At 43.8% G+C, this 20,506-nt stretch overlaps 1 protein-coding gene across 2 annotated transcripts in view; it reads left to right on the top strand.

Annotated features, from left to right (window-relative positions):
* spab (space blanket) overlaps positions 1–19,494 on the top strand; it is a 118,950-nt gene extending 99,456 nt beyond the window's left edge. Inside the window, exons 5-8 of one of the 2 annotated variants that reach the window (XM_070087818.1) lie at positions 6,059–6,187; positions 9,712–9,800; positions 12,538–12,661; positions 16,811–19,494. In XM_070087818.1, coding sequence (XP_069943919.1) covers positions 6,059–6,187; positions 9,712–9,800; positions 12,538–12,621 — 302 coding nt within the window. In that variant the 3' untranslated portion in view covers positions 12,622–12,661; positions 16,811–19,494. The remainder of the gene's footprint in view (positions 1–6,058; positions 6,188–9,711; positions 9,801–12,537; positions 12,662–16,810) is intronic. The other variant, XM_070087817.1, reaches the window with a different exon arrangement.
* The last annotated feature ends 1,012 nt before the right edge of the window (positions 19,495–20,506 follow it).

Below are 20,506 nucleotides of genomic sequence, written 5' to 3'. Positions count from 1 at the left end.
TATATACATATATATATATATATATATATATATATATATATATATATATATATATATATATATATATATATATATTTATCCTTCAAGACCTTTTTATCCACTTCTCCGAGGCCTATGGGTCCCACAATTTACACAAGAGGTGGACTCATCTTATATATATATATATATATATATATATATATATATATATATATATATATATATATATATATATATATATATAGATATATATATAGATATATATATAGATATATATGTATATATGTATATAGATTGGTGGATGAATTTCGTAGGGTGTGCAAAAGAAGAAAATTAAAAGTGAATACAGGAAAGAGTAAGGTTATGAGGATAACAAAAGATTAGGTGATGAAAGATTGGATATCAGATTGGAGGGAGAGAGTATGGAGGAGGAATGTATTCAGATATTTGGGAGTGGACATGTGATGGATGGGTCTATGAAGGATGAGGTGAATCATAGAATTGATGAGGGGAAAAGGGTGAGTGGTGCACTTAGGAGTCTGTGGAGACAAAGAACTTTGTCCTTGGAGGCAAAGAGGGGAAATGTATGAGAGTATAGTTTTATCCAACACTCTATATGGGTGTGAAGCATGGGTGATGAATGTTGCAGCGAGGAGAAAGCTGGAGGCAGTGGATATGTCATGTCTGAGGGCAATGTGTGGTGTGAATATAATGCAGAGAATCGTAGTTTGGAAATTAGGAGGAGGTGGGATTACCAAAACTGTTGTCCAGAGGGCTGAGGAAGGGTTGTTGAGGTGGTTCGACATGCTAGAGAGAATGGAGCTGAAAAGCAGAATGACTTCAAGAGTGTATCAGTCTGTAGTGGAAGGAAGGCGGGTAGGGTCGGCCTAGGAAAGGTTGGAGGAGGGGGTAAAGGAGGTTTTGTGTACGAGGGGCTTGGACTTCCAGCAGGCATGCGTGAGCGTGTTTGATAGGAGTGAATGGAGATGAATGGTTTTTAGTACTTGACGTGCTGTTGGAGTGTGAGCAAAGTAACATTTATGAAGGGGTTCAGGAAACCTGGCAGGCCGGACTTGAGTCCTGGAGATGGGAAGTACAGTGCCTGCACTCTGAAGGAGGGGTGTTAATGTTGCAGTTTAAAAACTGTAGTGTAAAAGCACCTTTCTCGGCAAGACAGTGATGGAGTGAATGATGGTGAAAGTTTTTCTTTTCAGGGCCACCCTGCCTTGGTGGGAATCGGCCAGTGTGATAATAATATATATATATATATTATATATATATATATATATATATATATATATATATATTATATATATATATATATATATATATATATATTATGAGTACAAATTATAAATTCTCTTTCTTACAGCAATTAAAAGCTGATATAATCACAAACTGCTATAATTATTCTTAATTACCATTACCTTCAGGTTATATTTATTGTGCAGATTATATGCTATAATCATTTCTTAATTATCTTCTTACGTTTTATATCTCAATTACGTTTCTTCGTAATAAAATTAATTAGTGTGTTGCGCAGCTGTGAAAGTGACTTTGCTAGTGAAGGGGACTTTGTTAATGAAAGTGACTTAGTGAAATTGACTTTGTTAATGAAAGTGACTTAGTGAAAGTGACTTTGTTATTGAAAGTGACTTAGTGAAAGAGACTTCATTAGTGAAAGTGATTTAGCGAAAGTGACGTTGTTATTGAAAATGACTTTGTTAGTGAAAGTAACTTAATGAAAATGACGTTGTTTTGTTTGATTTTATTGCTGGTGGAACATTGTTAGAGGCTTTGAAGAAGGTGAGGAAGAGAGAGAGAGAGAGAGAGAGAGAGAGAGAGAGAGAGAGAGAGAGAGAGAGAGAGAGAGAGAGAGAGAGAGAGAGAGAGAGAGAGAGAGAGAGAGAGAGAGAAAGAGAGAAAGAGAGAGAGAGAGGTAATGAAGAGGAGGGAAGGGGTACAGAGGGAGAGGGGTGAAGGAAAGGAGGAAAGAGGGGAAAAGGAGAGCAAGGAGAGAAGAATAATGCATAGAGGGAGACAGGTAAAGAAGACAGAGTGAGAGACAGAGGGTTGGAGAAGAATAAGCAAGAGAGAAACAAATGAAAAGAGGGAGGGGACAATTTCTTCTCTTCCGTGCCTCCCTCCTACCCACCCTGCCTCTCACAACCAAGGACGAACATTTAAGGGCCAGAGAAGGGAAGAGATTGATGGAGTCTTCGCCCTTACGGCCCCTCACATCCCTCCATACATTCAGATTAGGAAATAACGAAAATGGGAAGAAGCAGGAGGAAGAGGAAGAGGAAGAGGAGGAGGAGGAGGAGGAGGAGGAGGAGGAAAGTGGATGAAGGTAGGATGGATGTCATCCAATAAGTGGATGACAGTGAAACAGTTCTTAAAATGACTGTTTATGACTCACTGGTCTAGGACCGGACACAATCCTTCAGGTTGACCCTCGGACACAATCCTTCAGGTTGACCCTCGGACACAATCCTTCAGGTTGACCCTCGGACACAATCCTTCAGGTTGACCCTCGGACACAATCCTTCAGGTTGACCCTCGGACACAATCCTTCAGGTTGACCCTCGGACACAATCCTTCAGGTTGACCCTCGGACACAATCCTTCAGGTACCCTCTATGTATCGTTCAGGTATTCCTTGTATGTAAACAAGACACATGTGTAACACCTGTATATCTTTGTTATGGAGACGTTTCTTTCACCTGTGGCCTTTCGTCTCTTCAGTGCTAAGACTATATCCCGTAAACAGTGGAAGATGAGGTGGTTAGTCCCCTCAGGCTTGATAGAGGTTGTTCAGTTCCTGTAAACAATGGAGGATGAGGTGGTAGGTCCTCTCAGCATTGATAGAGGTTGTTCAGTTCCTGGTAAGTGACCACCTTAATGACCCTCGTGTTTTGGTAAGTGACCACCTTAATGACCCTCGTGTACTGGTAAGTGACTACCTTAATGACCCTCGTGTTCTGGTAAGTGACCACCTTAATGACCCTCGTGTACTGGTAAGTGACTACCTTAATGACCCTCGTGTACTGGTAAGTGACCACCTTAATGACCCTCGTGTACTGGTAAGTGACCACCTTAATGACCCTCGTGTACTGGTAAGTGACCACCTTAATGACCCTCGTGTACTGGTAAGTGACCACCTTAATGACCCTCGTGTACTGGTAAGTGACCACCTTAATGACCCACGTGTACTGGTAAGTGACCACCATAATGCCCCTCGTGTACTGGTAAGTGACCACCTTAATGACCCTCGTGTACTGGTAAGTGACCACCTTAATGACCCTCGTGTACTGGTAAGTGACCACCTTAATGACCCTCGTGTACTGGTAAGTGACCACATTAATGACCCTCGGGTACTGGTAAGTGACCATCTTAATGACCCTCGTGTACTGGTAAGTGACCACCTTAATGACCCTCGTGTACTGGTAAGTGACCACATTAAGGACCCTCGTGTACTGGTAAGTGACCACCTTAATGACCCTCGTGTACTGGTAAGTGACCACCTTAATGACCCACGTGTACTGGTAAGTGACCACCTTAATGACCCTCGTGTACTGGTAAGTGACTACCTTAATGACCCTCGTGTACTGGTAAGTGACCACCTTAATGACCCTCGTGTACTGGTAAGTGACTACCTTAATGACTCTCGTGTACTGGTAAGTGACCACCTTAATGACCCTCGTGTACTGGTAAGTGACCACCTTAATGACTCTCGTGTACTGGTAAGTGACCACCTTAATGACCCTCGTGTACTGGTAAGTGACCACCTTAATGACCCTCGTGTACTGGTAAGTGACCACCTTAATGACCCTCGTGTACTGGTAAGTGACCACCTTAATAACCCACGTGTACTGGTAAGTGACCACCTTAATAACCATCGTGGACTGGTAAGTGACCACCTTAATAACCCACGTGTACTGGTAAGTGACCACCTTAATGACCCTCGTGGACTGGTAAGTGACCACCTTAATAACCCACGTGTACTGGTAAGTGACCACCTTAATGACCCTCGTGTACTGGTAAGTGACCACCTTAATGGCCCTCGTGTACTGGTAAGTGACCAACTTAATGGCCCACGTGTACTGGTAAGTGACTACCTTGATAACCCTCGTGTACTGGTAAGTGACTACCTTATTGACCCTCGTGTACTGGTAAGTGACCACCGTAATGACATTCGTCTACTGGTAAGTGACTACCCTCGTGTACTGGTAAGTGACTACCCTCATGTACTGGTAAGCGACAACCTTAATGACCCTCGTGTACTGGTGACTACCTTAATAACCCTCGTGTACTGGTAAGTGACTACCTTAATGACATTCGAGTACTGGTAAGTGATCATCTTAATGACCCTCGTGTACTGGTAAGTGGCAACCTTAATGACCCTCGCGTACTGGTAAGTGACCACCTTAATGACATTCGTGTACTGGTAAGTGACAACCTTAATGACCCTCGTGTACTGGTAAGTGACCACCTTAATGACCCTCCCTCCCTCCCTCCCTCCCTCCCTCTCTTTCTCCTTCAATCCCTTGATTCTTCCCTCCCTACCTTGCTTTTACCTTTCCCTCCCTTCTTCTGTTTTTCTCCTCTTCCTTTCCTCTCTCATTTCCTCTTACCCTCCATTCCCATTTCCGGCCTCACATCCCCTCCCCCTCCCCCCCCTTCCCTCATTCCCAAGGCAATTTCAGCTGCTGTTATCGACCTGAAGAATACTGGACGTGGGGTGTCTTGTGTCACCCACGTATACTGTATATATATATATATATATATATATATATATATATATATATATATGTATATATGAAGATAATGCACATGAGCCGTTACAAAATACACAACTCTGCCGTCTCCTCCTGCTGCTTCCTGCTGCTGCTGCTGCTGCTGCTGCTGCTGCTGCTGCTGCTGCTGCTGCTGCTGCTGCTGGTGCTGCAACTGCTGCTGCTGCTTGCTGCTGCTGCTGCTGCTGCTGCTGCTGCTGCTGCTGCTGCTGCTGCTGGTGGCAGCTGGTGGCTGCTGGTTGCTGCTGCGCAAGCTGCTTGCTGCAGCTGCTGCGCTGCTGCTGCAGCAGCGCGCAACTGCTGCCTTGCTGCAGCTGCTGCTGCCAACCGCTAAGCGCAGCTGCGGTTGGCTCGCTGCTGCAAGCTAGCAGCGCTTGCTGCTGCCAAGCAGCTGCAGCTGCTGCTGCAAGCTGCTGCTGCTCGCTGCTGCTAGCAGCAGCAGCTGCTCTTAAGCCCAAGCAAGCAGCAGCTGCAGCTGCAATAGCACTGCAGCTCTGCTTCCTGCTGCTGCTGCTGCTGCTGCTGCTGCTGCTGCTGCTGCTGGTGTGTGTGGGGCTCCTGACCGGTGCCCTGGGCATACCTGGGCATGTGTTAAGATCGTGTGTATTATGAACATCATGGACCAAGGTTACCTTGATGTCAGTAAAGGGCTCATGATTCAAGGAAATGAAGCCTATGCCCCCTCTCCTTCCTTGGATCAAGCCCGATTATCTCTGCTTCTCAGGCATTATATCATCCCTCTGTGTTTATTGTTTCGCACAGGTTTTAATAATAATAACAATAATAATAATAATAATAATAATAATAATAATAATAATAATAATAATAATAACAGGGTTTGACAAGGTTAAGGATCCCTAGCTTTATTGACAAGCTAACAGGTTAAGGATTCCTAACTTTATTGGCAAGCTAAGAGCTGTTACCTACATCAGCTCATTTGAAAGCATTTTTATTGTTATGAGACATACAAGTAGGGAACAGGATGAAGTTGGAGCCATCTGTGGGCCAGCATTTTCATTTGATCAACTGACTTTATCTCGTTGACATCATTATGCTGTACGAATGTGTTCCATACTCGAGTCATCCTGGGTATGTATGATCTCAGATGGAGTGATGTTCTGGAGAAGGGTACAGCCAGAGTGAAGTTGCTGCTTTCTGCCCGTCTTGTGGCATAAAAGCTTATTTCACGCTGTTTCTCTCTGTCTCTCTCTCTGATTCTCCCTCTCTCTCTAATTGTGTGTCTCTTTCTCTGATTATATTTGACTACTTATTTCTCCGTGACAGCCTCCGGGACCTGCATGAGTTCTCTGGGTCAGAGAGAAGGTTCATCGTGCGCCACTGACAACGAGTGTGCCGCTGGTCTCATCTGTGACCTGGGCGCCTGTGTTCTCTTCCAGGGCAAGAAGCGTTACAGTAAGTTCCTCCTCGTGCACTCTTCCCTTCATCCCAGGTCAGGTGAGACTTGATTATGACGTAGAAAATACCCAGAAGGTCTCTAAGATATACGCAGTGAGGTGTGTATATCCTTAAGTGTATAAGTAGCCAGAGTTTATGTATGATTAATATTTCAGTGATTAAAATATTATTGACTTGTGGTGGACAGGTGTCATGTGCTCTTAATGATTCTCGTGCAGTCGATAGGTTTCAAATCCTATTAACCAGACAACCACCACAACCGGTTTTAGAGAACTCTTAACTCCAGTTTTACACACACACACACACACCACTTAACAGCAGGAGAACAAGAGAAGAGTATGATGTGCACAATAGGGCAATGATGGGCACACTAGCTGAAGTGGCCAGGAGGGCTCATATGGGTAGGACAAAATTGCTTATAATGGGGGATTTCAATCATAAAGACATTGACTGGGAAAACCTAGAGCCACATGGGAGACCAGAAACATGGAGGGCTAAGATGTTGGAGACTGTATTGGAGAACTTCATGCATCAACATGTTAGGGATACAGCCAGAGAGAGAGAGAGGATGTTGCAGCAAGGCTGGATCTCATATTCACCTTGAATAGTTCAGACATAAGGGATATCACCCACGAAAGACCCCTTGGCGCTAGTGATCATGATGTCCTGAGCTTTGAATATCTTGTTGAGTTAACAGTGGAGAATGCAGCAGCACGAGAACAAAGAGAGAAATTGAACTTCAAAAAAGGGGACTACATAGGAATGAGAAGTTTCCTGCATGAAGTGCAGTGGGAAAGAGAACTAGATGGAAAGACAGTAAATGAAATGATGGAAATAGTGACCACTAAGTGCAGGGAGGCAAAGGAAAGGTTCATACCAAAGGGCAACAGAAAAAATGGTAAGACCTGAGTGAGCCCATGGTTTAATTGGAGGTGTAAAGAGGCCAAAGCCAAGTGTGTGAGAGCATGGAAAAGGTATAGCAGGCAAAGGACTCAAGAAAACAAGGAGCTGAGCAGAAGAACCAGAAACGAATATGCAAGGATAAGGAGAGAGGCCCAGAGGCAATTCGAGAACAACACAGCATCAAAAGCCAAATCTGAACCAAAGTTGTTATACAGTTACATTAGGAGAAAAACAACAGTCAAGGACCAGGTAATCAGGCTGAGGAAAGAAGGAGGGAAGCTGACGAAGAGTGACCAAGAAGTATGTGATGAACTAAACAAAAGATTTAGAGAAGTATTCACAATAGAGTCAGGAATGCTTCCAGCAAACTGTGGAGGTAGGGTGCACCAGCAGGTGCTGGACACAATACACATAACCAAGGTAGAGGTGAAGAAACTGCTAGACGAACTAGATACCTCAAAGGCGGTGGGCCCAGATAACATATCTCCATGGATACTGAGAGAGGGAGCAGAGGAACTGTGTGTGCCGCTAGTGGTAATCTTCAGTAAATTTATCGAAACTGGGCAGTTGCCTGAAGCGTGGAAGACAGCATATGTAGTTCCAATTTTTAAGAAAGGAGACAGACAGGCAGCGTTAAACTACAGACCAGTGTCACTGACTTATATAGTATGTAAAGTCATGGAAAAGATTATCAGGAGAAGAGTGGTGGAACACATTGATGAGATTGGGCTCATACATGACAGTCAGCACGGCTTCAGAGATGGGAAATCCTTGAGTTCTACGATAAGGTAACAGAAGTAAGACAGTAGTGAGAGGGATGGGTAGATTGCATCTTTTTAGACTGCAAGAAGGCTTTTGACACAGTACCACACAAGAGACTGGTGCAAAAATTAGAAGAGCAGGCAGGAATAACAGGGAAAGTACTGCAGTGGATCAGGGAATACCTGACAGGAAGGAAACAACAAGTGTTGGTACGTGCTGAAGTGTCGGAGTGGGCGCATGTGTCGAGTGGGGTTCCACAAGGTTCAGTCATAGGCCCGGTGCTGTTTCTTGTATACGTGAATGACATGGTGGAAGGAATGGATTCAAAAGTGTCACTGTTCGCTGATGATGTGAAACTGATGAGGAGAATACAAGTGGGCGAGGATCAGTTAAGATTACAAAGGGATCTGGACAGACTACAAGTATGGTCCGACAAATGGCTGCTGGAGTTTAACCTCAGTAAGTGTAAGGTCATGAAAATTGGGGAAGGACACAGAAGACCGCAGACAGCGTACAGGTTAGGAAATCTAAAGCTGTAAACGTCAATTAAAGAAAAGGATCTTGGGGTAAGCATTATAACGAACATGTCCCCTGAGGCACACATCAATCAAATAACTGCTGCAGCATATGGGAGATTGGCAAACCTGAGATTGGCGTTTAGACATCTGAGTAAGGAGTCATTCACGACATTGTACACAGTGTACGTAAGGCCTATACTGGAGTATGCAGCGCCAGTATGGAACCCTCACCTAGTCAAACACGTCAAGAAATTGGAGAATGTGCAAAAATTTGCAACACGATTAGTCCCGGAACTGAGGGATATGTCTTATGATGAGAGGTTAAGGGAACTCAACCTGATGACACTAGAGGATAGGAGGGATAGAGGGGACATGATAACAACGTATAAAATACTTAGAGGGATTGACAAGGTGGACAGGGATCGAATGTTTCAGAGATGGGAAACAGGAACAAAGGGACACAATTGGAAGCTGAAAACCCAGAAGAGTCATAGCGATGTTAGGAAGTATTTCTTTAGCCTTAGAGTTGACAGGAAGCGGAATAATCTGGAGAGTGAAGTAGTGGAAGCAAGTTCCATAAATAGCTTCAAGAAGAGGTATGACAAAGATCATGGAGTAGGGAGAGAGTGAATTAGTATCGATCAGTTAAGAGGCGGGGCCAGGAGCTATGACTCGACCCCTGCAACCACATATAGGTGAGTACATATAGGTGAGTGCACACACACACACACACACACACACACACACACACACACACACACACACACACACACACACACACATACACACACACACACACACACACACACACACACACACACACACACACACACACACACACACACACATACATACACACACACACACACACACACACACACACACACACACACACACACATACACACACACACACACACACACACACACACACACACACACACACACACACACACACACACACACACACACACACACACACACACACACACACACACACACACACACACACACACACACACACACACACACACACACACACACACACACACAGGGGAACATGATCACGACATAAAGCACTGAGAGAAATTAACAGTGGGATAGTGACAGAATGTTTCAGAGATGGGACACAGCAACAAGGAGTCACAACTGCAAGTTGAAGACTCAGATGAGTCACAAAGATGTTAGGAAGCATTTCTTCAGTCACACACACACACACCTCGCACCGACCAGCAAGGAGGAGGGGCTAGGAGTTGTGACTCAACCCTACAACCACAAATAGGTGAGTACACACACACAAACACAGACTCAAGCATCACCTCCTCCTCCTCCTCCACAGGTGAGCCTTGTACCGTCAGCTCCGAGTGTGAGATTGGTCGCGGTCTCTGTTGTCAAGTGGTGCGGCGTCATCGCCAGGCGCCCAAAACGGTAACTACCCGTTTGTTACTTCCCGTTACCTGTTTATAGAAAGATAAGGGTATGTTTTTCAATGCGAATTTCCAAACTTTATTTGTACGGTTCAACATACAGCTCCTGGACACTAGATGTTTGTTATCCAGAGTTGTTAACTGGAGTTTTGATTCTGTTAGCAGACACTGCAGTTTGTTTGGTGTGGAGCAATTACAATCTTCCACACGATCGAAACCCAACCCAGATGCTGTCTTTCACAATTTAGAATTCCAGAATTAAAATTATATTAAATCTGTGTATAGCACAATATTGATTTTTCCAGCAGATTTGTTATTCTAATAACTCGTTAACAAATTTGTATGTACGTGGAGCATTTGCTCCCTCTGTGTTTCTTACCTCCCTATCTTCGTTCTCCCTCCTTCCCTCCTTCCTTCCTTTCTTCCTTCCTTCCTTCCTTCTTTCCTTCCTTCCTTCCATCATCTGAAGAACCACAGTGACCTGAGAATGACCAGTTCACTAGTATAACATAGTAACGTTATGACTGTGAATGAACTGTACCAAATATATTGGTACATTGTAACATTGTAAAGTATTTGTGTCTTAGGTCATTGCTCATGCACTAACAATGTTGTTCCTCCTGCAGCTGTGTAGATGATTCATGCACTAACAATATTGTTCCTCCTGCAGCTGTGTGGATGATTCATGCACTAACAATGTTGTTCCACCTGCAGCTGTGTGGATGATTCATGCACTAACAATATTGTTCCACCTGCAGCTGTGTGGATGATTCATGCACTAACAATGTTGTTCCTCCTGCAGCTGTGTGGATGATTCATGCACTAACAATATTGTTCCACCTGCAGCTGTGTGGATGATTCATGCACTAACAATGTTGTTCCACCTGCAGCTGTGTGGATGATTCATGCACTAACAATGTTGTTCCTCCTGCAGCTGTGTGGATGATTCATGCACTAACAATATTGTTCCTCCTGCAGCTGTGTGGATGATTCATGCACTAACAATGTTGTTCCACCTGCAGCTGTGTGGATGATTCATGCACTAACAATGTTGTTCCTCCTGCAGCTGTGTGGATGATTCATGCACTAACAATGTTGTTCCACCTGCAGCTGTGTGGATGATTCATGCACTAACAATGTTGTTCCTCCTGCAGCTGTGTGGATGATTCATGCACTAACAATGTTGTTCCACCTGCAGCTGTGTGGATGATTCATGCACTAACAATGTTGTTCCTCCTGCAGCTGTGTGGATGATTCATGCACTAACAATATTGTTCCACCTGCAGCTGTGTGGATGATTCATGCACTAACAATGTTGTTCCTCCTGCAGCTGTGTGGATGATTCATGCACTAACAATGTTGTTCCACCTGCAGCTGTGTAGATGATTCATGCACTAACAATGTTGTTCCACCTGCAGCTGTGTGGATGATTCATGCACTAACAATGTTGTTCCACCTGCAGCTGTGTAGATGATTCATGCACTAACAATGTTGTTCCTCCTGCAGCTGTGTGGATGATTCATGCACTAACAATGTTGTTCCACCTGCAGCTGTGTAGATGATTCATGCACTAACAATGTTGTTCCTCCTGCAGCTGTGTGGATGATTCATGCACTAACAATGTTGTTCCACCTGCAGCTGTGTAGATGATTCATGCACTAACAATGTTGTTCCTCCTGCAGCTGTGTGGATGATTCATGCACTAACAATGTTGTTCCTCCTGCAGCTGTGTGGATGATTCATGCACTAACAATGTTGTTCCACCTGCAGCTGTGTGGATGATTCATGCACTAACAATGTTGTTCCTCCTGCAGCTGTGTGGATGATTCATGCACTAACAATGTTGTTCCTCCTGCAGCTGTGTGGATGATTCATGCACTAACAATGTTGTTCCACCTGCAGCTGTGTGGATGATTCATGCACTAACAATGTTGTTCCACCTGCAGCTGTGTGGATGATTCATGCACTAACAATGTTGTTCCTCCTGCAGCTGTGTGGATGATTCATGCACTAACAATGTTGTTCCTCCTGCAGCTGTGTGGATGATTCATGCACTAACAATGTTGTTCCACCTGCAGCTGTGTGGATGATTCATGCACTAACAATGTTGTTCCACCTGCAGCTGTGTGGATGATTCATGCACTAACAATGTTGTTCCACCTGCAGCTGTGTGGATGATTCATGCACTAACAATGTTGTTCCTCCTGCAGCTGTGTGGATGATTCATGCACTAACAATATTGTTCCACCTGCAGCTGTGTGGATGATTCATGCACTAACAATGTTGTTCCTCCTGCAGCTGTGTGGATGATTCATGCACTAACAATGTTGTTCCTCCTGCAGCTGTGTGGATGATTCATGCACTAACAATGTTGTTCCACCTGCAGCTGTGTGGATGATTCATGCACTAACAATGTTGTTCCACCTGCAGCTGTGTGGATGATTCATGCACTAACAATGTTGTTCCACCTGCAGCTGTGTAGATGATTCATGCACTAACAATGTTGTTCCACCTGCAGCTGTGTGGATGATTCATGCACTAACAATATTGTTCCACCTGCAGCTGTGTGGATGATTCATGCACTAACAATGTTGTTCCTCCTGCAGCTGTGTGGATGATTCATGCACTAACAATGTTGTTCCACCTGCAGCTGTGTGGATGATTCATGCACTAACAATGTTGTTCCACCTGCAGCTGTGTGGATGATTCATGCACTAACAATGTTGTTCCACCTGCAGCTGTGTGGATACTTCAAGGATCCCATGATCTGCATTGGTCACGTAGCATCAGAACAGGTAAAGGCGGAGTCTGCTAAGGAGTAAGATTCTTCAAGGTGTGACTTGATGTTTCGTCTCTCATCCTGTGAGTTTTCCACCACTACTACCTACTACTACCATTGCTACTGCTACTACTACCATTGCTACTGCTACTACTACCATTGCTACTACTACCACTACCATTACTAATACTACTACCACTACCATTACTAATACTACTACCACCCATTCTACTACACATTCCTACTACTACTACTACTACTACCATTACCATTACTACTAGTACTACCATTGCTATTGCTACTACTACCATTGCTACTGCTACTACTAACGTTGCTATTGCTACTACTACCACTACTAATACTACTGCTACTACTACCACCACTGCTACTACTACTATTACCCATTGCTACTACTACTACTACCCATTGCTATTACTACCATTATCATTACTACTAGTGCTACCATTGCTACTACTACTACTACTACTATTACTGCTACTACTACCATTGCTACTGCTACTACTACCATTGCTACTGCTACTACTACCACTACCATTACTACTACTACTACTACCATCACTGCTACTACTATTATTACCCATTGCTACTACTACTACTACTACTACCCATTGCTATTACTACCATTATTATTAATACTAGTACTGCTATTGCTACTATTACTACTACTATTACTGCTACTAGTACTACTATTATTACTACTGTAAGCACTAATACCACTACTGCTACTGCATTTATTTCTTCATCTTCTTTTTCTTCTTCTCCTTCTTCGTCTTCTACTTCTTCTTCTTCTTCTTCTTCTTCTTCTTCTTCTTCTTCTTCTTCTTCTTCTTGTTTCACTGACGCTGGTTTTTCCAGTCTTGTCCTCAGCTGTCAGTTCAAAACGTCTATAGATCTGCATGGGTTTTTTTAAAACATGTAAAATACATCTGCCTCTGAAATTGAAAAATGTGTCCTTTTTATCTATCAGTTTATTCAATATATCATCTGTAGATCAGTTGTAGCGGCGGTCAAAGTTCACACGACCTCCCGGACACTTCCTCTTCATTCTGACCAGACTCTGGTCAAATTTAGATTTATATCCGACAGTTTGGTCAGTTGCAGGGTTGGTCTTGTGATCATTTTGTCTCAGTGTTGCATGTTGATTAATGTTGCATGCTCTGATGTTAACATCTGCTTGTCGTGGTCACTTTTAGGGGAAATCAGGTCACTTTTTTGCTTATAGTGATCACTTTTAGGGGAAATCAGGTCACTTTTTGCTTGTCGTGATCACTTTTAGGGGAAATCAGGTCACTTTTTTGCTTATAGTGATCACTTTTAGGGGAAATCAGGTCACTTTTTGCTTGTCGTGGTCACTTTTAGGGGAAATCAGGTCACTTTTTTGCTTATAGTGATCACTTTTAGGGGAAATCAGGTCACTTCTTGCTTTTCATAACAATAACAACAACAACAACAACAACAACAATAATAATAATAATAATAATAATAATAATAATAATAATAATAATAATAATAATAATAATAATAATAATAATAATAATAATAATAATAATAATAAATATTATTATTATTATTATTATTATTATTATTATTATTATTATTATTATTATTATTATTATTATTATTATTATTATTATTATTATTAATATTGTCTATCCTGCAGGTCAAAAATTTTGTAATATATTTCAAATTATTTTTCTCGCGAAAATTTCAATAATTAAAAATTAATTATCTTTGTATATTTTAACAAGTAATAATTTTTTTAATGATGGGGAAAAACGAGGTAATTGTGACACTACCTTGTTGCAGTGGTGACACTACCTTGTTGCAGTGGTGACACTACCTTGTTGCAGTGGTGACACTACCTTGTTGCAGTGGTGACACTACCTTGTTGCAGTGGTGACACTACCTTGTTGCAGTGGTGACACTACCTTGTTGCAGTGGTGACACTACCTTGTTGCAGTGGTGACACTACTTTGTTGCAGTGGTGACACTACCTTGTTGCAGTGGTGACACTACCTTGTTGCAGTGGTGACACTACCTTGTTGCAGTGGTGACACTACCTTGTTGCAGTGGTGACACTACCTTGTTGCAGTGGTGACACTACCTTGTTGCAGTGGTGACACTACCTTGTTGCAGTGGTGACACTACCTTGTTGCAGTGGTGACACTACCTTGTTGCAGTGGTGACACTACTTTGTTGCAGTGGTGACACTACCTTGTTGCAGTGGTGACACTACCTTGTTGCAGTGGTGACACTACCTTGTTGCAGTGGTGACACTACCTTGTTGCAGTGGTGACACTACCTTGTTGCAGTGGTGACACTACTTTGTTCCAGTGGTGACACTACCTTGTTGCAGTGGTGACACTACCTTGTTGGAGTGGTGACACTACTTTGTTCCAGTGGTGACACTACCTTGTTGCAGTGGTGACACTACCTTGTTGCAGTGGTGACACTACTTTGTTGCAGTGGTGACACTACTTTGTTCCAGTGGTGACACTACCTTGTTGCAGTGGTGACACTACCTTGTTGCAGTGGTGACACTACTTTGTTGCAGTGGTGACACTACCTTGTTGCAGTGGTGACACTACCTTGTTGCAGTGGTGACACTACTTTGTTGCAGTGGTGACACTACCTTGTTGCAGTGGTGACACTACTTTGTTCCAGTGGTGACACTACTTTGTTGCAGTGGTGACACTACTTTGTTGCAGTGGTGACACTAGTTTGTTCCAGTGGTGACACTACCTTGTTGCAGTGGTGACACTACTTTGTTCCAGTGGTGACACTACCTTGTTGCAGTGGTGACACTACTTTGTTCCAGTGGTGACACTACCTTGTTGCAGTGGTGACACTACTTTGTTCCAGTGGTGACACTACCTTGTTGCAGTGGTGACACTACTTTGTTGCAGTGGTGACACTACTTTGTTGCAGTGGTGACACTACTTTGTTGCAGTGGTGACACTACCTTGTTGCAGTGGTGACACTACCTTGTTGCAGTGGTGACACTACCTTGTTGCAGTGGTGACACTACCTTGTTGCAGTGGTGACACTACCTTGTTGCAGTGGTGACACTACTTTGTTGCAGTGGTGACACTACCTTGTTGCAGTGGTGACACTACCTTGTTGCAGTGGTGACACTACCTTGTTGCAGTGGTGACACTACCTTGTTGCAGTGGTGACACTACCTTGTTGCAGTGGTGACACTACTTTGTTCCAGTGGTGACACTACCTTGTTGCAGTGGTGACACTACTTTGTTCCAGTGGTGACACTACCTTGTTGCAGTGGTGACACTACTTTGTTCCAGTGGTGACACTACCTTGTTGCAGTGGTGACACTACTTTGTTGCAGTGGTGACACTACCTTGTTGCAGTGGTAACACTACCTTGTTGCAGTGGTGACACTACCTTGTTGCAGTGGTGACACTACTTTGTTGCAGTGGTGACACTACTTTGTTCCAGTGGTGACACTACCTTGTTGCAGTGGTGACACTACTTTGTTCCAGTGGTGACACTACCTTGTTGCAGTGGTGACACTACCTTGTTGCAGTGGTGACACTACCTTGTTGCAGTGGTGACATTACCTTGTTGCAGTGGTGACACTACCTTGTTACAGTGGTGACACTACTTTGTTCCAGTGGTGACACTACCTTGTTGCAGTGGTGACACTACCTTGTTGCAGTGGTGACACTACCTTGTTGCAGTGGTGACACTACTTTGTTGCAGTGGTGACACTACCTTGTTGCAGTGGTAACACTACCTTGTTGCAGTGGTGACACTACCTTGTTGCAGTGGTGACACTACTTTGTTGCAGTGGTGACACTACCTTGTTGCAGTGGTAACACTACCTTGTTGCAGTGGTGACACTACCTTGTTGCAGTGGTGACACTACCTTGTTCCAGTGGTGACACTACCTTGTTGCAGTGGTGACACTACCTTGTTGCAGTGGTGACACTACCTTGTTCCAGTGGTGACACTACCTTGTTGCAGTGGTGACACTACCTTGTTGCAGTGGTGACACTACCTTGTTGCAGTGGTGACAACCCTGGTGATGGCGCTGCAACACCCCCAGGTGTTGGTCATCTGGCTAACATCTGCCACACTCAAAGCAAGATTCAAAACAATGAGTTTCACCTTCTTTCTTTGATTCTTTGAGTTGCAAAACTGCCATTTTTTATCAGTCATGTTTACTAAGAATGTTTCTTGCAATATTGCAGGCGGAGCACATCGTTGAGCACACCAAGGGTGAGAAGAGACTGACGGGGAAGTCCCATGATTATGTCAGCATCTAAGACCCTTCCTTCCCCTGCTCTCCAACACCTCCATTGTCCTTCAATACCCCACAACCTTACCCCCTTATACTCCACCCATCCCTACCTTGAGCACTGCCTCCATCCCCTTATACTCCGCCCTTCCCTACCTTGAGCACTGCCTCCATCCCCTTATACTCCACCCTTCCCTACCTTGAGCACTATCCCCTTGCCCCTTATACTCCACCCTTCCCTCCCTTGAGCACTGCCTCCGTCCCCTTACCACCTCCCTTCCCTTGGTAATTCTTAAACGTGACTTGAACCTCGAAAGATGGTTGGTTGTGATCGGCACGGAGGATGGCACTACCAAAGATGAACCGCCTGATAACCTCAACAGGGGTAACTAGCGTTGCCTGATAATGTTAACCACTGGACAGGGATGACTGTTAACTTAATATTGTGTTGATTTTGTTCGGCTTTCATTCGCCTGATGTATAATTTACGATTTATTAATTACTGTGTGGGGAACTATTGGTGATCAAATCCTTCCTTACCGTGTGTGGCAGCGACGTAGATCTACATGCTGGACACTCTCCCTTTGGAAACGTTAGTTACCATGATAATAATGTATGTATTTTGTCTCTATAACAGCTTATTTGTGAGGGGTAGGTCAGTAGCCTCGTATTATTATTATTATTATTATCAAGGGGGAAGCGCTAAGCCCGTAGGATTATACAGACTCTCGGTAGTTTATACACTGAGAGGAGTATATCACTCTTTGTATTTGCACTGAGGTGTGCGCATCTCTTTGTATACATATATACTGAGGGTTGTGTCTCTATATATGCAGTGCGAGGTGTGTGTTTCTCTCCGTATATATACGTTGAGAGTGTACTTTAACCACTATTTATGGGATTAAAGTATATTCGGCTGATAGTATCCAGTTTGTCCCCAAAATGGTGTTATTGTGTGTTGTCAGGGGTGAGGATACTCTGACCATCCTGTGAGTGTGTTGTCAGGGGTGAGGATACTCTGACCATCCTGTGAGTGTGTTGTTAGGGGTGAGGATAGTCTGACCATCCTGTGAGTGTGTTGTTAGGGGTGAGGATAGTCTGACCATCCTGTGAGTGTGTTGTCAGGGGTGAGGATACTCTGACCATCCTGTGAGTGTGTTGTCAGGGGTGAGGATAGTCTGACCATCCTGTGAGTGTGTTGTTAGGGGTGAGGATAGTCTGACCATCCTGTGAGTGTGTTGTCAGGGGTGAGGATAGTCTGACCATCCTGTGAGTGTATTGTCAGGGGTGAGGATAGTCTGACCATCCTTGAGTAAGTGAGGTTTAAGAATTGCACAAGTGTTCCAACGAGACGAGCGTCGGATACGAGATGTTTCCTGTACTTGTACCACATCGTATTCCATTGTATGTGTATTTTGTGAATATATGCGAGTATAATGATATACCGCTGTGCTTAGGCATATTTAATGTCTTCAGTATAACCACGAGTGTCACTCTCGTAACAAACCATAAAAACTCTTAGATCCATACAAAAAGTTCAGAATCAGAAATAGAGAAATATAACCAATATGCCAAGATAGACTAGTGGATTTAAAAAACGATTAATATTTCGCTCTCTCTATGAGCTTCGAATCTATGTTTTGTGATAATTCATGGATTCCAACCCCAAGCCCATGCCAGCTGTGAGCCCGGTACCGGTGTTTATTGTCCACCTTCCCCTCCTCGTCTTCACACCAAAACACTAGTCTGGTCTTGTTTTTTCGTTATTTAAGAGAGCATGGGACTGGGTGTTGGGCAGCGAGGAGAACTCGTGTGTGTGGCAGATCTACGATCATTTGTCGTTATTATTGGTGTCTTTGAGACTAGAAAGTAATCAATATACTAAGTATTACCGCAGGCATGGTGTTTTGATGTGGCGTTCTTGTAAGTGTGAAGTATATCTTGTAGTAACCCAGGCGGAACCTACCGTGAGGGGGCCAATCTTTGTGACACTTTTCTCGACAGCCTTGTGTGCATCCCTAGTGCTTGCCCATCAGGGTGAGGAAGGCAGACCAACCCAGAAATAGCCACTCTGGAATGTGGCCCCATCCTGGCTGTCTTCCACCGTGGCTGTCTGATTGTCGATTTGTTGAATTAAGGCAGATAAATGCACTGAATGTAAAAGTAACTTTTACCAGTATCTTTCTCTCCAACATATCGTATCTTAAGATAGAAACTACTTATTTTATTGTTCCTCTCTCTCTCTCTCTCTCTCTCTGTCTCTGTCTCTCTCTCTCTCTCTGTCTCTCTCTGTCTCTCTCTCTCTCTCTGTCTCTCTCTCTCTCTCTTTCTCTCTCTCTCTCTCTCTCTCTCTCTCTCTCTCTCTCTCTTTCTCTTGCTTCACGCTCACCTCTTGTGTCTAGCAACGAACTTTTAATACCTTTCAAGCAACTTTTGAGGCAAAGAATTGTTACCTTAGCAATTTCAACTCTCTTGTGACGTCTTTGGAAAAGTGACGTCACATGTTGACATCATTGGAAAAAAACAAGAGTGACGTCAGATACTGACATCATATCCAAGCTGTTTAAGTTATACTTGTATAATTACTGTGTTATTAACTACGGTCTTATAACTGAACTAATAAACTGTTCTAACTGCTCTCCGTGTCTCACTTCCCTTGGATCAAAACCATCACCCGCCCCCCCTACTTCCCAGGCGCTTTACGACCCTCCTACAGGTTTAGCGCTTGTCTACTGGTAGAATAGGTGAGTAGTAATGAAAGACACTTGTCCAATATTAACTTTATATTCTCCTGCCGAATAATTTGGTCATGGACCGAGATGCGGGGGCGCTGACCCCCGGGACATCCTTCTCCTCCTCTTCCTCTTCCTCCTTCATTTAATTATCACAAAACCAAATTATTCATAATTCCTCAAAAAAATCATTTTAAAGCGTTTACTTCGCATATTTTTTTTTGAGGGAATAAATTATTGATATATTAATTTTGTAATAGAGGTAATGTGTAGTGTTGAGGTGAGTGAGCATGTCAGTGTGTGGTGTTGAGGTGAGTGTGAGCATGTTAGTGTGTAGTGTTGAGGTGAGTGAGCATGTCAGTGTGTGGTGTTGAGGTGAGTGTGAGCATGTTAGTGTGTGGTGTTGAGGTGAGTGTGAGCATGTTAGTGTGTGGTGTTGAGGTGAGTGTGAGCATGTTAGTGTGTGGTGTTGAGGTGAGTGTGAGCATGTCAGTGTGTAGTGTTGAGGTGAGTGAGCATGTCAGTGTGTGGTGTTGAGGTGAGTGAGCATGTCAGTGTGTGGTGTTGAGGTGAGTGAGCATGTCAGTGTGTGGTGTTGAGGTGAGTGTGAGCATGTCAGTGTGTGGTGTTGAGGTGAGTGTGAGCATGTCAGTGTGTGGTGTTGAGGTGAGTGTGAGCATGTTAGTGTGTGGTGTTGAGGTGAGAGTGAGCATGTTAGTGTGTGGTGTTGAGGTGAGTGTGAGCATGTCAGTGTGTGGTGTTGAGGTGAGTGTGAGCATGTCAGTGTGTGGTGTTGAGGTGAGTGTGAGCATGTTAGTGTGTGGTGTTGAGGTGAGTGTGAGCATGTTAGTGTGTGGTGTTGAGGTGAGTGTGAGCATGTCAGTGTGTGGTGTTGAGGTGAGTGTGAGCATGTTAGT

Source organism: Cherax quadricarinatus, chromosome 23 (assembly GCF_038502225.1).
Source record: "Cherax quadricarinatus isolate ZL_2023a chromosome 23, ASM3850222v1, whole genome shotgun sequence".
NCBI lineage: Eukaryota > Metazoa > Arthropoda > Malacostraca > Decapoda > Parastacidae > Cherax > Cherax quadricarinatus.
Note: the sequence above shows the minus strand (reverse complement) of the source record. Positions and strands in the feature narration are given on the sequence as shown.